Raw genomic sequence first — 21,627 nt, 5'->3', positions numbered from 1 at the left:
AGTTTTAAAAAAAGCCAAGACACTGAATCTGTGGAAGAAATTCTGTAGTAAACAAAAATACTCTAGGCTAGCATATTATACATTTTTAAAAATGCATCGACATAGAACTGACTTACTACAGTCTATAAATATTTTTTTATTATAACGTGGGTGCTGCCTTCTTATCTTTGGAAGACAAACAAAAAGGGACTCTTGAATGAGATAATGGAGAAGAAGGAGTCATAAACCCAAAATTTTTAGTTTTGAATGAAGGAAAATGACTATAGATAATACTGTGCAATTATAAAAGTCATTGGTGGTGTTCAACTAAAGAATTCACTGAAAAGCCCTGAATTTCCACAGCCATATTTGAGACTCTACAAAACACAACCTGCTGCCTGGGTAGCAGACTCCAAAGGAAAATGCCACCATAACACCCAGGCCAGAGACACCTTTCCCCTTATAACCTCCAAACAAATACCTGGGAAAATACAATTGGAATTCAAAGCCCACGCTTCTTCCAGACCTTCAGCAGGATCATTTTTTGGGAACAGTTCAGGTACATCAGTGTTTCTGCACTTCAGTGCCCAGGCACTACCTTGGCGTGGTCGAACATGCGCAGGTCCGAGTACATCTCCAGGGCCAGGCTCTCGTGGCCGCTCCTCTTGTACAGCTTTGCTGCCTCCTGGAACTTCCCCTGGTAGGCATAAACATCTGCCAGGAACAGGTCGTTGTTGTTCTCTCCCTGCTTCTTACGGTCCTGGAAAAGCAGCAAAACTGAAGAGAGACGTAGAAAATATTCTAGATGATCAGGACCTAGGTGAGAAATAGCCTTTGAGGAATTAGATTTTCAGGCTCATATTTTAACTGTTAATAATTAAAACCTGGAATGGGATAGTGTAATTATGCCTCTCCTACATTTCTGGTGAATTTATAATTAAAGGATTAAATCCCTTCTTAATTAAAATTACGAAGAGCAAAATTAAATGTCACTATACAAACCGAAGTGATGAAAAGTCAGTTCTCTTGATTTCACACAGGAAAATGAACACATGCTATCATTATGCCAGTCTATTTTAAAAAAGGCATCTGATGGGCTCCTCATTTTCTCCCTGCAATCTCACCAGCATATAATTTGGCTGCATTAACAATATGTGCAGGTGGGATGACAAACAGGAGGATAGCTGCCAGCAATAAGTAGATTCAGAAAGTATGTTAGCCTGCCTCTGGATACAAACCAATGACACCTCCACTGTCCCCACATGCAAGAGCTCTTGGATTTGGGTCAGCCCCAGCCACTTCCAGAGCACCTGTGCACGCTCTCCTGGAAACCAGAACGGCTTGCTCTGAGTGCCTGGGAAGGGACCGTGAGGACAGCATTAGTGCAGAGCCATGGAGAAACCCTCCATGTGTGTGCAGAGCCACACAGAAACCCTTCACACAAATCAAACTGCAGCAGGACCCTGACTGCGAGGGACCCAGGCCAGGTTTGCACACATGTGTTTCCATGTGTGTGCCTTATCCTGTCTGCTGGACACACACCACTACCTGCCTGGGATAAAATTACTGCTGCAGTAAGCCCATATCATATGGAAACCCATAGCTGTGAACTGAATTTAAAGAGAACTGCGTGCAAGGGGAAAAGCATTCCATGAGCATCCAAATTCTGCCAAAGGGGCTCAGCCATCACTCCCTGGTCACGCTTACTGTGACTGGGCTGACACTGAGCTGGTGTTCAAAGTTCCCTTCAAAAACTTGGCTAAATGAATAATGAGAGGATCTGTTACACCCTTTTTTGAAGACTCCACAGAATCTTGCCAGACAGAGATGGCAACTGTGTTTCTCTGTCATCGATTAGGAAAGAAATAGAGTCACTACTGAGAGAAAACCATTGCATTAATGGAACATGTTTGTTCTGTTACACCCCTACAACAAGACTTAAAAGGAATGCAACCCACTGCAGGCCAGAGTAAGAGGGGATGTAGAACTCACAGCAGAAGGAGCATTTTCAGGACGTGTGAAAGTAAGTTTATGCCTATTTTAGGGGGATTCTTTCTTATTAAACATAATATGACATGACAAATCCAGAATATCCTCAATAAATGCAGATCTGAAGAAGCATCAGTGGAAAAGAAAGGTTACTGCTGGTGAGAGAACACTCTCACCTACCTATACCCTTGAAAAGAAAAAAAAAAAAAAAGAAAACCAACAGAAAAAGGGGCTCTTAATGCAGAAAAGTTCACTGCAACCAGCGGGCATTTTGGCAGCAGCAGGACAGCTCTGCAGACATGAAGACAAGGAGTGTATCTTTTAAGAGAAGGTGCAAATCTAATTAACACAAGGAAGAGGAATTCCCTTTATACCATCTCCCAGCAGATCTTTAAGCATTATCTTGCCATCTCTGCAGAAGGACAAGGGTGATGAGTGTATTTTCAAGTGCTCATGACAGACAGTTATTGTTGAGTGAAATTCTATCAAGAAGTGTGAAAAGAATAGGAAGGAGTGATTAGAGCACAGTATAGAAGTACGGAATCCCAAATTCTATTTCCAGTTGTCACAGACTTGTCATGAGACCCCAAGTTTGTCATTTCATTTCCATGGGCCTGTTTCTGTCTCTGCAAGGAGGAGATAATAGTAATTACCTACCTCCAGGGGGTAGGGAAAGGCTTAATGAACTCATGTTTATGAAGTATTCTGTACTAAGCTCTGTCAGCACAGTAGTATTCTACCAATTATTAATTGAATACTGAATGTTTTTCCAGTTCTTCTGAAGACAGTTTCAGAAGTTCTCATCCCACACCCACATCCTTGTCCATGAAGTTCCAATCCTGTGATCAGAACTTGAGTCATCTCTACTAAGCAGGACTTTTCACTTCAAACACATCTCTAACAGTCAGAAGCACTATCCAAACAAAAGTCCTTCCAAAACAGAAAGTACTGATTTTGGCACAGTAGTAAGTTTAAGAAAATACACCTTCTTGAACACTGGCTTACCTCTATGCTGCTGATCAGTTCTAAATATCGAAGGTCTCGGACCCTGGTAAATGCCTGTTGAAAATATTTTTTAAAAAAAGAGTAAAAGGTATTAACTTGAAAACCCAGAAAAACCCAAATATTATTCTGCATGAATCAAGCTGTCTTCATGCAAAAAGGACAGGCAGAAGTCTGCTGGTTTTGGGTTTGTGTAGTCCCGAACCCCAAGGGCTCTGACGGTGCCTGTGGCCCCTGAGTTGTGGCAGGAAAGGAGACAAGGTACAAGCAAAACAGCTCGGCCCTGACAGGAGCAGCATGGCAGGGAGTGGGAGCTGTGCCTGTCAGTGCCCCAAGAAATGCAAAGTGTCAATTAAAGTATCACAGGCTTTTGTTCCAGCTATTTTATAGCTTCTCTATTTTGATGTGAGGTGTGACACAGACAAGGAAATTTCAGGAAACTCTTACAAGGAAAGGCACATAACTGATCGTATTGTCAAAGCCTGCTGCATATGCTCCTAGGTTTTAAACCATTCCGAAAATCCAGCATGAAAGGAGCTCAGAGAGAGGAAAGGAAGTAAGAAGACGATAAGATAAAAGTACTGTAAGACAGTGTAATATCTTTGCAAATGGAGATAAACGTGCAACCCAAAGTCTCAAGTGGCAAAGTCACATGCAAGTTGCAGCAGCTTGGCATTTATTCCTGACATGCATCACAAAACAGAAATTTAACTCTTTGGGCTGCACATTCAAGACTTCCAACCAAACTAGTACTTAAGAGGGCAGAGAATATTCTGCTTACATCGGATTGGACTAGGAACTGTGAGAGCCTTTAATGTCAAGAAGCTTTTTGTTTGAATTAATCCGCTCTAATTCTAAGAGGGCACTACTTTAAAATTCCAAGGAGGCACTGAAAACTTCTTTTAAAAAGTATCTATTTGCATAAAGCCATCCATGAGACTGGAATTATTCTGATGCCTCTACTTAAGGGAAAAAAAAAAAAGAAAAATAAAGCATTTAATTTCCTTTTTTTTAAAAAAATCTGTTATTAAAAGATGCCTATCATTACAGACCATTCTCAGTGTATTTTTAGAATGTTTTGTCTTTCATACAATATTCATGACATTGAACTCAGTTGGCTCTCTTTTACTTGAGAAGAGCTGGTGAAAGAAAAAGTATTTTATGCCAGAGAAAACTCAGTTCTTCAGTCTATGCCCACTCACAGAGCACTCCCCAAAGCAAGACACATCACACAGAAAAGGACTGAAATGATCCTATCCCATCACCACTCCCTTCACACAACCTTAATGGGTACATAACAAAGAATAGGCCATCTTCACATTTGTGCTGAGGTTATATTAAATATTTACGAGGAAAAAGGGTAAGTTTGTGTCACTAGGGAAGGCGGGGGCCAAAGCCAGGTGAGCATCCTCTGCTGCCACCCGGTGGGCGCTGCTCAACGGCGTCCCAGTCCTGCTCCCCTACACCCCGCAACGCACCCTCCAGCTGGAACCATCTCCTCTCTATCCATCCAACGCTTTGATTTAGAACATGGCATTTATCTAGAGAGATACATTAGATTTCAGGTCAAAACCTCATCTCAACATCCTGAGTTTATAACGAACAATTGGTTTGTTTGCGGAGTAAGACACACTAAAGACAAGCAAGACAGGAACCCAGGGATACCACTTGCATTCTAGTCATAGAGCATGCATTATACACATACACACACAAATATATATAAATATCACACCCAAGCTTTCTGCTAAACGAGTGAATAAATGCTTTACCTTTTTAGCAGTGTCAAACTCCAGCCCTTCCAAGGCTTCCATGGCCAGCTCCCTCCAGTCAGCATCAGTCACTCCTAAACACGCAATTTGATAGGCTTCTTTAAACATTTTTCGTTCCAGGTATTGATACATGGGTGCAGACTGAGGATTGTCATAGAAAAAAACATGTATCAGGAAGCATAATACTGAGATATATGCAGTGAAACTCTCTGCATATATTGGGGGGGGGAAAAAACTAATCACAACCATTACAAGCTGCCCAGACATGTCAGTTTTGTACACGGAGAGAACAACATTCTGGGGTGATCATTATCATATCTTCAGACAAGCTGGGTTAATTACATTCCAAACGCATCCATTTTGAAATCTTCAGCTCCTTGCAATATCAGGAAGTAGTTAAGAATGTGAATTCTTCTGGGAACTGAACATGCTAAATATGACGCACACTGATCTTTTTCAGTACTCTGGAAGCAGAGCCAAGGAGGGGCAGTGTGTTCCCAAGGGCCAAGAGCACGAGGAGTGGCCCCACTGCCGGGTGTGACGTGTCCCTGGGAACATCCGGGGACAGGAAGGGGGCCACGGGGAAGGAAAGGAACCCTCCTGCCCCAGCCTCGAGGACAAAGCTGCTCTACCAAGGCTGTGACTGCACAGGCCCCATGGACACTCAGGCTCTTGAGGACCAGCCCTACAGGGAATCCCAGGGGGAGCTGCCAGCTGCTGCAGGGTGACACACACAGACAGAGCCCCGTGGGTCTGCAGCCACAGCCACAGCCCTCTGAGGGAACAGGGAGCCTGCTGCACCACTGCCCTCACCTGGGTTTGCAACCCCAGCATGATGCAGGTCCACTCCTGGGTTATTTTTATCAATTTATCTGAAAATCACCCTTTGGTATTCCCTCTCCGCAAAAGCATAGCCTTGGAAAGGCTGCCTCTGTGATACTGCACAACAATTCTGTGGCATCTTGGTGCCTGCAGCATGCCAAAGGCCTGGTGATCCTGTCTGTCTGCCAACCACCCTGGACAACCCAGAGCCTCACCAAGGACCTGCCCAGGCCCTCAGGGGACAGAGGTCTGTAACACAGGTGTGCATTAGTCAATACAAGCACGGGACATTCTGCCTTCTTCACCCATTCGCACAGGCAAATCCTGCACACACTTGGATGCACAGTCACAACCCTTTCACTTTCTTTGTTTTGTTTTGTTTTTTTACTTCCATTGTATCTCATGACCCAGAAAACAGAATTTTATGGAAGGCAATCCCTAAATCTTGAATATAAAGACCACACAGGTACTATACATTCAGACTAAAATATTCCATTTAGATATTGCCTAAAGACGTCTAGATGAAGCAACAATAAAACAGTATTTGATGTATTCAAGAAAAATGAAATTACAATGGGGAAAAGCTATACAGAGAGAACACAGTAAAAATCCTGCAGGAGGTAAGGCCTGCACTGTATTAGATTATGTGCATTTGCAAGTAGAAAGGGAGAATCAGAAACAACAATTACCAACAGCAAAAAGGAAGTTAGCCTAATTAACGCCAAAGAAACAATATAACTTAAATAGCAACGAAGAAAGTGTGAACTGCAATCATTTTAGTAATGAAATACAAGTAAATCTCAGAAAAGCTTCTTCACTTGTTAAACATTCATGTTTATAAGATATAAAGCAACACTTAATGAGATTAAAGGATTACCTGCGGAACCTCAACTGCTGACATAGAGAAAACATGAAGGCAGAAGATCTTGGAGCCGTTGTAACCCACAACAAAGCCTTGCAGTTTTTGCTGGTGGACAGGGAAGTTGCTAGCTTTGATATTGAGGTAACCCCCTCCAGAAAAGCAAAGCATATCCTCACACTGGGTATTCCAGGCCACGCTATTAGCATTGGGTTCCTAAGGAGCAAAACATCTCAGGATTACAACTGATCGCATCTTTGCTAAGAAACATGCCTCCTTCAGCTGGAGTGTTTGACCCACTACAGCCTGGTGTGTACACACACAGATCAGTCACATTTGCAATATCCTAAAGCCTAGAATATTCCTAAACAGATTCATAGGGATGTATTTTACATTTTAATACTCAGCTATAATTGTCTTGCCTTTTATGTATATTTACTAGTGATCTCCACAGTCAATCTCTAGAACATAATACCAAATTCCACAATAATATACTGCTAGTTAGCACATTTAATTGATCATTTCTCAGTCCATTACACAAAGGAAGTTGCAGACCCTTTGCAGCACTCCATTCTTGCTATCCAGTGTGTTCTGGAAACATTTAATCAACATTAATAAGTGACTGCTAAACTGCCAATGAAGAGACCATTATCATCATTGCTTTTACAGCCTATGAATACCCAACGAACAAAGATGTTTAGGCTTTAATTCTGTTTGTAGTAATGATAAAACTAAAATGCTCATTAACTGTAATGCTTCAGAGGGAAGCAGGGCAGAGTTCTAAATTAAACTGAAAAGGTCACATGTCTAAGAGCTCTTTATTCAGCTGTTGCTCACATAGATTTCATGTCTTCTCCTTCCTACTCCACCACCTCTGAGAGGGTGCTTTTGATGAACAGATCACAGCTAAATTCTACAAGATGCGATAAGTAACTTAAACTAGTTACATGAACTTCTGCACAGCGACACTTTTGGGATGCTCTGTGTGCCCAACTACTCCCTCTTCCAAAAGCCCAAGGAGTGTAAATTGGCACCTGGAAGAGCAGCTCCTTGGTGTGGATGTCGTAGACGAGGCAGGTGTCGTTCTCGTCCACCACGGCCAGCTTGTTGCGGGACGCGCTCATGTCCAGGCAGCGCACGGCTGTCGACTGCTTCAGCAGCACGATGGCCAGCGCGTTGTCCACAAAGATCTTCAGGATCTGGGAACAGATCACCACAGACATTTCTGTCCCCGGCACTGGGTAACAACTTCAGTGCTGCCTGAAGTGTGAAATTGCCAGCTTTTTCAGAGACAAACTGCAATAAAATCCGGGAAATGCTTCCAGTCTGAGGTCTCTTGAGCAGACCGGCTGCTACAACATGCTCTAGGTCACAAGCCTATACAGATAAATCAGGTGCCATGCATCCTGGATTCTCCACTAGTTACACAATTTCATGAATACAGAAATATATAACATACAGAAGACACACAGGATCTCAACTTCCTTGCTATCAGTACCTTTGGGCTCCAGTTTGACACTTTCAGCTGCAGCTTCGCGTGTGAAACCAACAGCACCTACACCTGGAGAACAGCCACACCCTCACAAGGTCATCAGGAGACGTGCACACACCTCCAGCCTCCACTAAAGGCAAACCTGCTCCCTTCACCAAGAACTCAATTCTTTCAGTTGACACTAACATCTCACAGACTTCTAGACAAAGTTAAATACATTTGTATGAATTTTACTGTCAGAGAATGTGAAAGACAGAAGCAATTAGTTTCTAATCCCAAAATGAGACTGTCATACAAAATTCTAGGCTGTGAAAGAGCCTGCTGCTCCTAAGGTCTCCCTCTAAGAGCACAGAACACATTTTATTTGCAGTGGAAAGACATATATCAGACATAACGTATTACCTGACCATTCTTTAGACCAACTAAGAGGCCTTCTCTTCCTGGAGGTCCTCCAATTACTTTAATGTAACGAATAAGAGATTCCATCAGCCATTCTCGCTCTTTAACACCACTAAACGAGAGGCACTGCAATCTCTTCTCCTAAGGACACAGCAAGATAAAAAACACAGCCTGGAGGTGAAGACAAAAATCTCTGTCTGATGTGTGATGCTTATACCTATACTAGCAGGTGTGTCTACTTTTACATTTAAAAATCATAAAGTCGAATATCCAATTTAATGGGCGAATTCTTTAAGATTTTCCAATCCTACGAGCAAACAAAAACAAACACCCCCAATCTTTTTCCAGCAGTTCTCTCCCACCCAAAAGTACCCCTGGATTCTGTGCTAACTGATCAAATTCACTGTAGAGCCTGCTTTACTGAATCAGAGTCAGCTGAGCCGTGCCACAGGGGCTGCCCAGCAGCAGGTGAGCACTGCAGGGCACAGCAGGACTGCCTTGGGAAGTGCTGCAGCAGCTCCCACAGGACAGTCACGTCCTGCCAGCCACTGACTGGGACAGCTGCCTTCAACCCTGAACACACGCCAGGACTACTCCAGCTTTTCAGGAACATACCTGGCATAAGATAATGTGATCTGAACACACCACCAGCAAGTTACATTCGAATTTCTTTATGATCTTTTCCTTCACCCGATAGTACATATCGGCAGAGTCATCCGAGTACAACTCGTAAATCAGGATTTTCTCTGGCATCTGGATGGCTAATCTGTTTTTGTAGATTGCAATTTTCTTCACAAGTTCTCTGCCCTTTATCCTAACTAGAAAGAAAAATCACCAAAATTATAAAGTATAAGCTGACACAAAAATAACATACAGAAATCAGAGAACTAATACACTAAAATTGAATCTCCCTAGAGCACCTCTAAAATTCAAAGCACAGATATAATATAATATATATAAAATAAAAATATGTAACATAAATATATATATATATATATAATTCCTGCTCAGATATATTTGCTGCTCTGCATCTACGTAATCTACTATCCCTGTCACAGTTTACCACCCTCTATAAGCAGCACATTCTGGAGCAGTACTTCAAATCCTTGCCATAAAAAGCCAGCAGAAACGAAGAAACAAAATAAGCACAAATGCTTGAGGTTACAAGTAAGGAAAATAAAAGCTAAATATAACACATAGTATTTTTATCTCATTTTCAGAGATTAAAACCTTATTTTAAGAGCCCCTGTCCCTCCCAGTCTCTTTGCCAACCCCCACAACTTTCATTAAACTCGTCAGTGTTGAACTTGCACACTCCAAATTTGCACTCTCCTTGTGCAAAGGGTGTTCCACGGTTTGACTGCCAAACTGACAACAGCCTGGCAGGTACACGCAGCGTATATTCCAGTGTCCTGATGGATATTAATGAAAACAAACTGCGTGAAGCTTTGGCCTGCTGCAGGTGTGGAATTACCTTTCTGCTCCGTGATGAGGTGCTGGACAATAACATCAGTCATGTTGTCCCTGTAGGCGTAGCGATCTTTGTAGAGGCCATGGACAGTGCTGAAAATCAGCTGGTAGAAGGAGATTGTCCCATCCTGACACCCTACTGCCTGAACACAAGAAGGGAGTAATTTTAGTTAGTTGGTACTTACAGGTGAGAATTGGCAGAGTGTGCGGTGTTTAAATGAACACCATGCCCCTTCTCCTGCATAATGAACAGACAGACACCAGTTACAGCTGGTTTATATTTATCCATGGTACAAGTGCAAAGAGAATGAGGACTGATCTTTGCACAGACCACGGAGACCACCATGCTGGGTGGGGCCCTTGGGCTTACTTGGTTGGAATTCTGGTTAGATGTTTTGTGGAGGGGCTGTGTTTGTTTGTTCATTTTTAAACTTGCTTTAATTCTCTTCCAACTTGTACAGGACTCAAGAGTGCAGCATTTTGGGCTGACAGCTGCCCTGTAGGCATTTTCTTCCCATCATGGAATTAGATTTGGTCAATTCCAGAAGTTTTTAGCTGATATTTTAAATTATTTTGCCCTCCTCTTTTTTAATCAAAATGCAGCAAACTCTTTACACTTGAGAGAAGGTGCTATACTCCTTACATACTTCTTACAGCTCAGGTTTTACTTTTGTGGGATATTTGTAATTCCAGTTGCAGTTCTAGGACCTCCCTAGACACTGCTGAGGTTCTACTGCCTCAGTAGGAATGTCCAAGCAACTAAGTGCAAAATGCGTGACCTTACTTTAAGTAGCAAATTCCCTGTGAAAATGTAAGAAAAGCGTCCCTACTCACCACATAGTTGGAGTCTGGTTTAACTTTGCAGGTCCACACCCAGCTGCTCTGCTCTCCCACAGTGCCCAGGCGTACCCCGTCCCTTGTGAAGAGAGACACCTGTCTATCTGAACCTCCCAGCAAGAGATACTCTCCTTTAGTAAAGTAGCTGATGCAGCACGGGTCAAAATTGAGCACTCTGTCCTTCCCAATCTACAGGGGAAAATAAAACATTAACAAAAGGATCATTTCATCTTTCCTGAGGGCAACAAGTGCCATCACTGATACCATCCATCTCCTCCATGCGTGGCGTTTCAATACCCAGAACCACTGGCTATATTAAGATTCCCAAAGGCAGCTCTAAAATACGTCCAAGAATCCCTCCAGTCTCAAACCACTCTGCTCAGAATGCAACAACCCACAAAACCCCTTTAACCAGCTGAAAAAACCCACAAAGATGTCCTCTACAAACCAGTGAACCATGTCACAGAAGTCAGAAGAATTGTAAGGGCTTTAATGGAAGAACTGCAAGACTTTCTCACATAGCTCAGCTGCTGTGTGAGAAACAAGAGCTGAAGGAGTAATGGTCAAAAAAAAAATAGACTCATAAAAGGCTGGGAAAACAGAAGACATTTAATGTAACTAATAAAGCACCAGTATAAAAACATTTAGACAGTGGGACACAAAACAGAACTAAAAATACGCTGTGACTCTTGAGTAAACTCTCTAAGACATACCTGCTTGCCACTCAGGTGGTAAAAGGAAAGCTTCTGACCCCAGTCTGCCACAGCTAGAATGTCGTTGCGCTCATCTCTGCCAAAAAAAAAAAAAACCAAAAAAAAAAAAGAAGAGTTGTAATTCTACAGCAATCTATTAACAAATTTCTTAGAGCAATGGAACCAAGTAGCAGAATAGCAGAGCTCACTTCATGTTACTCTTTAAAAGTAACAAACTGAAAGGACAGCAATTTGTCATTAAAACCTGTGGAAAACAGCTTGGGGACACAAAATCAAAACCAGTCCCCCCTACAGGAATAACTCAAAGCTTGAGGGGGGGGTCAGGCTCTGCTCCCAGGGAGCAGGGACACAACAAGAAGAAATGGCCTCAGGCTGTGCCAAGGAAGGTATAGTTTGGGTATTGGGAAAATTTCTTCCCTGAAAGGGCTGTCCTGGCACAGGGAAGGTGGTGGATTTAAAAGCCCTGTGGATGTGGCACTTGGGGACAGGGGTCAGAGGTGGCCTTGGCACTGCTGTGGGAATGGTTGGACTGGATGTCTCAAAGTGCCTTTCCAATCCAAACAATCCCATGTGTCCAATCTAAAGGTAACTCGTTCCCAGGTACTCCATTCAGTTGAAGACTGGCAGCAAAGCCAAAACCCCAATATATAATCACTTAAAGAAGGTAACACACATGGCATTAACCTGTTCCAGCAGGGATAAAAGTCAAGCCTTTCTGCAATCAGTGAGGCAAGGATCATCTATTCAGCATGAAAAAAAGGAAGCGTGAAAGTATTTACCTGGAAGGATTCCAAGAAATTGACCATATTGGAGAGGAAGAGCCCCCCGGCCTCTCTATTTTCACTTTCTCATCCCCATTTTTGTTCCTTATGCTGACAATGCCGTTGAACATGCCCAAAGCAAGGTACTGGCCATCATTCGTCCAGCTGAGAAAACACACATGTACTGAAGAGCAAACTACTACAAACAAGCAGCAGGAAGGCAGGATGGCACATGGCACATTCACACAGGAATGGGAGATAAAAGCATATTTCTAAGAGGGAGTTCTGGGAGGTGGTTAGTAATCCTATGGTTTGTTTAATCCACATTTATAGCAACAGCACACTCTACCTCGAGAACATTTTATCACGTACACAGAAGTAAAATAATAAAATAAAGTTTGTAATGTTTGAATAATGTGCTAAGTCCCACTTTGGGGATGGCAGTCTGCAAGTAGACCAAAGTGCTTTAAAAGCCACATTTAGAACGTGATTGGACAGAACTGTCTGGTGTAGGACAGAGGGGGCCTAGGGTCTATTCTGGTCTCTTCTCCAGTCAGATGAATGATCTCAGTTCATGAATCCTTGCTTCAGGCTCCCCACAATGGTAATACCTTCTTCAACTGAAAACACCAACATGAACTACATGAATACATGGGAATGAACCACAAACAAAAATTGCAATTATTTTTCCTCTAACTTCATTTTACTGTTGTTTCACAAGACAGATGAACAGACGGACAGATAACCTAAGACATCTGTTCAAGACCAGAAAATGTCTCTGTTGCCTTCAGAAGGATTTGGTTATAAATAGGACCAAGCAAAACCCAACACTTTGCTACTGAAAAAGAAGGAGGGAAAAGTCCTTTTTTTTGAAGCTTCCATCTTACTTGAAATTATTTGCATTGAAATTAACTTAAATGGCACAGATAACCCTTAAAACTTACCTACAGCAAGTAATTTTGCAGCTTGTTTTATGTTTAGAGACTGACTTCTGTTCAGGAGACCACAGGCCTTGATGAAAGAAAACAAAAAGCCAATGACAAATTAAGTATATGCCAGTGTCCAGACTGGAAACTAATACTATCAGAGAACACAGCTGGGATTTTAGAGGCATCAAAGTCTTGTCCAGTGCTAGAACGACATTTAAATACATATTACTTATTATTAAATGGGAAAGAAAATCCATCTAAATAACAGAGGGTGCCTCTGCAAAAAATTCCAGTAACAGAGCAGCACATTTGATCCTGTGACCCCTCACTGCACTGTCCTTTCCCATCGAGTTTAAGTGATTTAAATCAGTATCCAATGTCAGTGAACGTTAGGTAGCTTTGTGTCCCATCTCTCCTGGACTTATAGAGCTGTACCCATCTGTGGTTAGCTTAGCTTTCCAGCTGTAATGGAATGCCCTGTGTCAATAGAAAAGTTCAAGGGAGAAGACATACCAAAATCCCCAGACGAGCAGGATGCCAACTGATGAGTGAGAGGATTGTATGAAACGCACTGGATAGAGTCATTATGCCTAGAATGAAGTTACAATGAGATTTCAATAAATCATTCTTAAGTGTCCCTTTTCTGACTTTCAGCAAGTGAGCTGAAAGCTTTAGCAGATGCCAAAATAATTGGATTGGTTCATAGTACATCAAGTAAATCTGCTATTACTGTAAAGTAAATCAGTAATAAACCTTGTAAAAACTGTCTCCAAGTAGGAGGATTTACTGTATTTCATCAAGATTACAGCAACTGTGGTTTGTGAAATATGACTGAAGGTTGTATCCAAATCCTACACCAAGTGTGCCTGTGCAGTGACCAGCTAACACAAACCAACTCCTGATAAATGTGCAGTCAGGAAACAGAACATGTAGTTGCTGCTTCAGAGGGCTAACTGACAACAGAGCCAGATGACTGAAATATTCTAAAAGCGCCAAACCCATCTTTAAATTGATCTTTGAAGCAGAATTATTGTTTATTATAGAAGACTGGTCATATTATGTTTCATTTTATTCTGACCTATTCTGAGCTTCCCTAGTTCTCTGTCAGCCCTCTAAATTCACAGATTTCTCTGGATTCCTCACCTTCTTTTATGCCTTTAACTGCTTTCCTTCCTCATTCAGATACTTCAGCCATTCTTTTCCTCCTTCCTCCCCTATTACCCCTTTTCTCCGACCTTAGTGAACCTTCTCCCAAGTCTAACAGCTCGTGCTCTTTAATTGCAGCAGAGCATAATCAAAATTGGCTTTTGAGGCACAGAACTGAACGGCATCACTTACGTGTACTTCAGAATTCCTTCTAACTTTGAAGTCCAAATTATCACACTTTTATCAGCAGAGCCAGATGCGAAACGCTTGCCTAGGAATTAAGAGATAATTTAAATCCCACAGATACAAGAATCACTTTCACTCCAAATACTGAATCAAAGAGAGAGCAAGAAGTTCTTGAACTCGACAAGGCTCAAGTAATAAAGGGGCTGACACTGAGTGCCTGGATGTGCTGGTGCTCCCTCACCCACACGGAGTTCCAGTGGCTGTACTGCACCATTTCCAGAGCCTTGCCAGTACCCAGTCCTTCCAGTGCTGCCCAGCCCCAGGCTGGAGATTGATGGGAACAGTGACAAGTTAAACTGGTACACTGTCACAGGAACCCCCATCACCCAAACTGCAGCAGCTGCAGGAAGAGCCCCAGGCCCACAGAGTGAGTCCCACTGAATGAGAGTTGTACACCATGAGAGAACGGGAAGCAGAGTGCAGTGAGCAGGTAAAACATGAGATCAGGAAGCTCTGGGATAGGGGAATTGCAGGAATAAAACTCAGAGGCAGATGAGTAGTAGAAACAGGAATCTGTGAGGTGAGCCTTCTCCTCATGGTAGCCATGAATAAACACTTCACCACTGCTAAACCTAACACTGAGGTCAAAGAGGAGGAGCAGTGGCACCACAGCTCTTGGGTTCACAGGTGACCTTACAGGTACTGGTGCAGGCAGCACCTGCACAGCAGATCACACCCTCCACTGGACAGCAAACCCCAGCACCTGTTAAAGAACAAACCCCCAGCACTCCCACGCTGTGACTGAAACAACCCCCATTTCTCCATTTTCAGTGGGCAATCACAAACCAGGCTAACAACGCCCCAAGGTGCTATTTACCATCTTTGGCGTAAGCCACGCAGTACACAGTGTCTTTATGTCCTTTCAAAGGCTGAATTAGGGTTCCATCAGAAGTATCATACACCTGTTCAAATGGAGAGAAAAAAAAAAGCAATCCAAACATACAAACCAAAGAACTTACATAAAAAAACCCTTCCGTGAATCACAGAACCACATTTTAGTGGGAAAGGACTTTAAAGCTCCCTCAGTTCATGCCCTTGCCATGGGGCAGTGAGACATTTGACTAGACCAGGTTGCTCTAAGCCCCATCCAACCTAAAACACCTCCAGTGTGAGGGCTGGGATATAAAATTACTGTAGGCCAAGAGATGATGCACTTCCTTTTGTGCCAGCGTTTTGGATTTCATGCAGTTCATACAAGACAAAACCTTTTCTAGCACAGAAGCAGCTTTCTGTACATGATATGTCTTAGAAAGAAAGAAGTCAGTATCAGAAATAACATGCACAAAGGACATTTTTAAATAGTTTGTTTGGCAGCTTGTTTTACATCTTATTGGCTTTTTATATTTTACATTTTGCTGTTAAAACGCCTTTCTATGCATTTGATGTTTAAGCATAATAAATTACTGCAAAGGAGCATCACTAAATACATGATTCTGTTAGCCCTGAAAATAACACCGGCTGTCCTGCAGTGCTGAACTCCACCTCTACAATCCATCCCTCCAGCCCATCCATCCCTTCCTGCAGTCCCTACACCTGCCCCGTCTGAAAGCTCTGCAGGACCTGTGAGCAGCTGGTCCGGAGCTGCTCCTGCAGCAGCCCCAAGGACTCACAGCCAGCTTGGGGTGAATGTTCCCACACGTCTCCTGTCACAACAATGCCAGGACATGGGTTTGAGTTTCTCCCCCAACACAGAGATTTTAATGAAACTTGCACCAGCACAACCCCTGCACTCTGTGCCAGGACTAGGGGCAGGTTCATGGATCTCAAAGCCCAGGCACAGCACAAGAGGATGAGATGACACAAATAGCTTAAATCTCATTACTTTTGGAAATAGAGCTTAAAACTTGGTAAGAAATATTAAAAAGCTTCAAAACACTTTAGAATTGGCCTGCATTAATATGTATGTTGCTGTGAGGCTGCACTGACAGAGATAAGGGGATTTCAGATAGGTTATATTCATAAGTTAATGTGAAGGAAATCATGCTCCTACAGCTGTAAAAGAGAGGACAGGAAGGTTTCCCTACCAGCAGCCTGTTTCCAGCAGCAATTATCAGCTGGGTCCCATCCGGCTTGAACGCGATGTCGTAAATACTGAGGGAAACAAACAAACCAAGAACCGCGTGTCAGGAGATAGAAACAGATCCCCCGCCCGTCAGACGTGCCAATGGCCAGCACTGGAAAGGGCACGGAGCGTGGCTGTGATTGCCAACAACCTCCCGAGCAGGAGGAACCGCGGCACCGACCCCGCGCCGGGAAACCCGGCGGCAGCCCCGAACAGCCCTGGGAGCGAACGGGCCGGCACATCGCCTGTGCCCTGACCCCTCACATCCCCTGTGACCGGGGTCGCTCACATCCCCCGTGCCCTGACCGCTCACATCCCCCGTGCCCGGGCCGCTCACATCCCCTGTGCCCGGGCCCCTCACACCGCCTGAGCCCGGGGCCGCTTACATCGCCTGTGCCCTGACCCCTCACATCCCCCGTGCCCGGGCCGCTCACATCCCCCGTGCCCTGACCGCTCACATCCCCCGTGCCCTGACCCCTCACATCCCCCGTGCCCTGACCGCTCACATCCCCCGTGCCCTGACCGCTCACATCCCCCGTGCCCTGACCCCTCACATCCCCCGTGCCCTGACCGCTCACATCCCCTGTGCCCTGACCCCTCACATCCCCCGTGCCCGGGCCGCTCACATCCCCCGTGCCCGGGCCCCTCACACCGCCTGAGCACGGGGCCGCTCACATCCCCCGTGCCCTGACCGCTCACATCCCCTGTGCCCGGGCCCCTCACACCGCCTGAGCCCGGGGCCGCTCACATCCCCCGTGCCCTGACCGCTCACATCCCCTGTGCCCGGGCCCCTCACACCGCCTGAGCCCGGGGCCGCTCACATCCCCCGTGCCCTGACCGCTCACATCCCCTGTGCCCGGGCCCCTCACACCGCCTGAGCCCGGGGCCGCTCACATCCCCCGTGCCCGGGCCGCTCACATCCCCTGTGCCCGGGCCGCTCACATCCCCCGTGCCCGGGCCCCTCACACCGCCTGAGCCCGGGGCCGCTCACATCCCCCGTGCCCGGGCCGCTCACATCCCCCGTGCCCGGGCCGCTCACATCCCCCGTGCCCTGACCGCTCACATCCCCCGTGCCCTGACCGCTCACATCCCCCGTGCCCTGACCGCTCACATGCCCCGTGCCCGGGCCGCTCACATCCCCCGTGCCCGGGCCGCTCACATCCCCCGTGCCCTGACCGCTCACATCCCCCGTGCCCTGACCGCTCACATGCCCCGTGCCCGGGCCGCTCACATCCCCCGTGCCCGGGCCGCTCACATCCCCCGTGCCCGGGCCGCTCACATCCCCCGTGCCCGGGGTCGCTCACATCCCCTGTGCCCTGACCGCTCACATCCCCCGTGCCCTGACCGCTCACATGCCCCGTGCCCGGGCCCCTCACACCGCCTGAGCCCGGGGCCGCTCACCACTGCTCGGCCCTGTCGCGCCAGGTGAGCGCGGCCCGCATCCCTGGGAGCCCGCACGGCTCGGCACGGCTCGGCACCGCTCGGCACGGCTCGGCACGGCCGGGCCTGCTCCGCTCCCCGCCGCTGCCACGGGCAACGCGCCTGCGCCCGGGGCCCGCGGGTCCGCCGCCACGCCAGGGGGCGCTGCCAGCCCCGCAGGGGACGCTCGCGCGGGGCGGGGCGCGGAGGCGGTGCCGCGAGCGGCGCGCGGGAAATGGCGGCGCGGGGAGCGGCGGAAGGGCCCGACCCAGAGCCCGGCCCCGGCCCCGGCCCCGGCCCCGGCCCCGGCCCCGGCCCCGGCCCCGGCCCCGGCCCCGGCTCGGACCCCGGCTCCGACCCCGACCCCGACCCCGACCCCGACCCCGGCCCCGGCCCCGGCCCCGGCTCGGACCCCGGCCCCGGCCCCGGCTGCGGGGATCACGGCCCGGCAGGGCCCAGCGCCGTCCCCCGCGGGTGGCAGCGGGTGAGCAGCCTCAGGCGGGCGGGCAGGACGGCCGGGAGGATCGACGTGTACTTCGTAAGGTGAGTCTGGGGCTGTCAATGAGCTCCGTGTGACCTTTCCGGGCAGGACCACAGAAATGTGCCCACACATCACCCTGAAAACCGTGCCCGCACATCATCCTGAAAACTGCTTTTGTCCTTTGTTTTGGGGTTGTTTTTATGTATTGTTGAAGATTTTTATGTAAAGAGCAGGAGGACGAGAGGATCATTGTTAATTTACTTTCCTTTCCTATCACAGCCCTGAAGGGAAGAAGCTGAGGTCAAAAAGAGCACTTGTGGAGTATTTACAGAAAACCGGGGAGACAACACTGAGAGCAGCAGATTTTGATTTCACAACTCCTCGAGGGAGCGCACGCTCAGGGTTGAGGAGATACGGCACGGGAGCTGCGAGGACTGACCTGGACAAGGAGAATTGTCAGAGCGAAGTGCAGGAGCTCCATGCACAGAATGGTGCTGAGGCTGGAACTCAGAACATCCAGGCTGGGAATGGACACCTGGAAGATGCTCCATCTGCTGTGGAAAGCACAGATTTAGTAACAGAAGGCGCAAACCCAGAGCAGAGCTTGAAAACGAAAAGAAAGGGGGCAGATGGGAAAAGTGTCCAAACTAGGAAACGTGGGAAGGGCTCAGAAAGGAGGAACCAAGGTGACCCCAAGAGCAAGAGGCAGAGAAGAATCTCTGACACACGGGAGACCAAGAGGGGCCATGGACAGACAGACACCCGTGGAGCTGACAGGCAGGGTGATCCAGGTGCTGACCCTGTGGATGCAGGGAAAGCTCGGTCAGGAATGTCCAGGCTGAGGTCAGTGGCTGGCTCACAGAGGGAGCTGGGTCACCTGCCCAAGGAGGGGCCGTGCCCCAGGGACACACCTGCTGCCAGGTCTGAGGGGAAATCCTCCGGACTGGAGACAGGGGAAGTGCCCGATCCAGGGCAGCTGGGCAGGCAGAATGGTAAATCTGGCACCGAGGTGGATGCTGAGCCCTGGGACAGGAGAGGCTTCCCAGCAGTCGGAATGTCACCAGGTGCGTGCGCAGAGCAGAGTGTGATCCCAATCCTCACGTTCTGCCCAGGCCTCTCCTGACTGTTGAGGCCACGTGTTCTGCTTCAGTCAAGCTGCTCTGACATTCAAATCTCATTTTTATCCAGCAGCATTTAAATTAATGCAGACTTACTCAAAACTGAATCTTACTGTGCCATACTCTTAAGCTGTATGGTGTCAGACAATAATCTGGAGGAGAATTAAGGTATATTTGTGTTCTGTACATGAGAAGAATTCCTTCTGTTTCCATCACAGCATAAAGCAGAAATGGTGTGTGAAACATGACAGCAAAATCCTTGGTCCTTTCTCCTAATGCTGAAGTTTTGTTTCTTTACAGAAGAGTCTGTCCCGCGAACACAAGTGGAGAGAAGGAAAACGAGTCCCTATTTTTCCAGTAAATACAGCAAAGAAGGTATTGCATTTAGGGAAATACTTCTTTTTTTTTTTTTTTTATGGGGAGGGGATAGGATGGCTCAGGATCAAGTGATGACGTGGAAAATTCCTTGCAGCTTGGCACTGGCTGTAGCTGTGCCAAGTGGGACACAGTCCCCACAGCCCTGTAAAGGCCGTGTGGGAACTGCCATGGCTCCATCTACGCACAGTGCCTCCACAAAAATGCTTCCGAGGTCTTCATTTTAATTTTTTTTCATTAAATAGGTAAAGCCATCCTTTCCTGTCTAGTAAATGTTCCTGTGTTGCCCCTGCACAGCCCTCAGCGCACCCAGAAGGAAGGCCCTCAGGAAATGGACTCCTCCACGTTCTCCTTTCAATCTCATCCAAGAAACACTCTTCCATGATCCATGGAAGCTACTCATTGCCACCATATTTCTCAACAAAACTTCAGGTAAGCAGAGTAGCAGGAGTAGGTGTGTAAATGTTGGGAGATGTTACAGGGCTGAAACAGCTGCCAATATTAAAGGCATTAATGGATGAAACTACTTTAATTTGTGTCACTGTGAAATAATAATCCTTAGTTGGTACCTTGCCTTGGAAAAGCTCACTTGGGAACGCATGTGGATAGTGCAGAAGGAGAACTCCATCCCAGCCTCCTGCTCATGGGATTCTTTCACCAGGGAAAATGGCCATTCCAGTGCTCTGGGAGTTCCTGAAGAAGTATCCTTCTCCTGAGGTAGCCAGGACTGCAGACTGGAAAGAGATGTCAGAGCTGCTCAAACCTCTTGGCCTCTATGAACTCAGAGCCAAAACCATCATCAGGTTCTCAGGTGGGTTTTCCTGACATCTGGAACAATCTTGGTTATGCTTGCAAAAGACAAATATCTTTGATCTAAACACTGCTCTGTGGCTTCTCCTCTCTTGGGTGGGTTGGGGGTTATTTTGTGCAGCATTTGGGATCCACTGGGGTCATACAGGCAAAGCTGCTGATCCCAGTCTGAACTGGGAGAGGGATGCCAGCCACAGTGTGTTCTGCAGGAGACCAGAAGTGTGTTGGAGGAGACCCCAGCACCCGCAGCACTGCTGCTGTGTTTGCAGCACTGTTACAGGGTGGCTCTGTTCAGGGCTGCTCTGGTGACCTGCAGAAGGCCCCTGGGGATGCACTCCCCAGGAAACACCTAAAACTTGCTCCTTGTGTGCAAGCAGTGAGGGCAGGGGGTGTGTGTGCAGGAGCTGAGTGCTGTGCCCTGCCCTGCAGGTGAGTACCTGAGCAAGGCGTGGCGGTACCCCATCGAGCTGCACGGCATTGGCAAGTACGGCAACGACTCCTACCGAATCTTCTGCGTCAATGAATGGAAGGAGGTGGGTGGTGCCCTTGAGCATCCCACTGTGCCCACTGAGCCCCTGGCTTTGGAAAACCAACACTCACAGTGTTGGAACAGTGAGGTATTTTAAGGTGTTTTCGTAAATACTCAACATTTTCCCCGTGTTTCAGGTGCAGCCACAGGACCACAAGTTGAACGTGTACCACACGTGGCTGTGGGAGAACCGGGAGAGGCTGAGCATCGACTGAGCGGAGCAGGGCTTGACCTGGCCCCACCGCCTCCCGTCGGGTGCCCGCACGGTTCTGGGTGTAAATATTTGTGTCCTGTCATGGCTGGGGTAACTGGTGATTTTTTAATAAACGTGTCCCTGTTTTGTAGTGCCTGTTTGTTTTGCAGTGCAGCTCTGTGCCCGCGGCTGCCTCCCCGGGCTGGGGCACAGGCAGGCAGTGCCCA

At 47.0% G+C, this 21,627-nt stretch overlaps 2 protein-coding genes across 5 annotated transcripts in view; one reads left to right on the top strand and one right to left on the bottom strand.

Annotated features, from left to right (window-relative positions):
* The window catches only part of IFT122 (intraflagellar transport 122), a 30,736-nt gene extending 12,774 nt beyond the window's left edge, over positions 1 to 17,962 (bottom strand). For both annotated transcript variants that reach the window (XM_066195420.1, XM_066195421.1), the window contains exons 1-17: positions 17,877 to 17,962; positions 16,438 to 16,504; positions 15,231 to 15,315; positions 14,360 to 14,438; positions 13,535 to 13,611; positions 13,037 to 13,103; positions 12,111 to 12,257; positions 11,332 to 11,407; positions 10,616 to 10,807; positions 9,786 to 9,924; positions 8,927 to 9,129; positions 8,315 to 8,452; positions 7,455 to 7,619; positions 6,439 to 6,636; positions 4,740 to 4,880; positions 2,974 to 3,027; positions 578 to 739 (exon numbers count right to left, since the gene is read on the bottom strand). In XM_066195420.1, coding sequence (XP_066051517.1) covers positions 578 to 739; positions 2,974 to 3,027; positions 4,740 to 4,880; positions 6,439 to 6,636; positions 7,455 to 7,619; positions 8,315 to 8,452; positions 8,927 to 9,129; positions 9,786 to 9,924; positions 10,616 to 10,807; positions 11,332 to 11,407; positions 12,111 to 12,257; positions 13,037 to 13,103; positions 13,535 to 13,611; positions 14,360 to 14,438; positions 15,231 to 15,315; positions 16,438 to 16,504; positions 17,877 to 17,917 — 2,031 coding nt within the window. In that variant the 5' untranslated portion in view covers positions 17,918 to 17,962. The remainder of the gene's footprint in view (positions 1 to 577; positions 740 to 2,973; positions 3,028 to 4,739; positions 4,881 to 6,438; positions 6,637 to 7,454; positions 7,620 to 8,314; positions 8,453 to 8,926; positions 9,130 to 9,785; positions 9,925 to 10,615; positions 10,808 to 11,331; positions 11,408 to 12,110; positions 12,258 to 13,036; positions 13,104 to 13,534; positions 13,612 to 14,359; positions 14,439 to 15,230; positions 15,316 to 16,437; positions 16,505 to 17,876) is intronic.
* Positions 17,963 to 18,128: 166 nt separating this feature from the next.
* Positions 18,129 to 21,550, top strand: MBD4 (methyl-CpG binding domain 4, DNA glycosylase). 3 transcript variants are annotated; one of them, XM_066195586.1, is made up of 7 exons: positions 18,129 to 18,437; positions 18,655 to 19,166; positions 19,794 to 19,868; positions 20,166 to 20,300; positions 20,530 to 20,679; positions 21,108 to 21,211; positions 21,345 to 21,550. In XM_066195586.1, exons 1-7 carry the CDS (start codon positions 18,130 to 18,132, stop codon positions 21,420 to 21,422), a joined length of 1,362 nt encoding a protein of 453 aa, XP_066051683.1. In that variant the 5' UTR covers position 18,129; the 3' UTR covers positions 21,423 to 21,550. The 3 variants fall into 3 exon arrangements, with proteins under 3 accessions (XP_066051683.1, XP_066051681.1, XP_066051682.1); XM_066195584.1 differs by having other exon boundaries at positions 18,655 to 19,439; XM_066195585.1 differs by lacking the exons at positions 21,108 to 21,211; positions 21,345 to 21,550 and having other exon boundaries at positions 18,655 to 19,439; positions 20,453 to 20,660.
* Positions 21,551 to 21,627: the final 77 nt, after the last annotated feature.

This window comes from Chamaea fasciata, unplaced genomic scaffold (assembly GCF_029207755.1).
Source record: "Chamaea fasciata isolate MVZ Bird 193981 ecotype frontalis unplaced genomic scaffold, bChaFas1.0.hap1 SCAF_13, whole genome shotgun sequence".
Classification (NCBI taxonomy): domain Eukaryota; kingdom Metazoa; phylum Chordata; class Aves; order Passeriformes; family Sylviidae; genus Chamaea; species Chamaea fasciata.
This window is presented reverse-complemented; position numbering and strand designations above follow the sequence as displayed.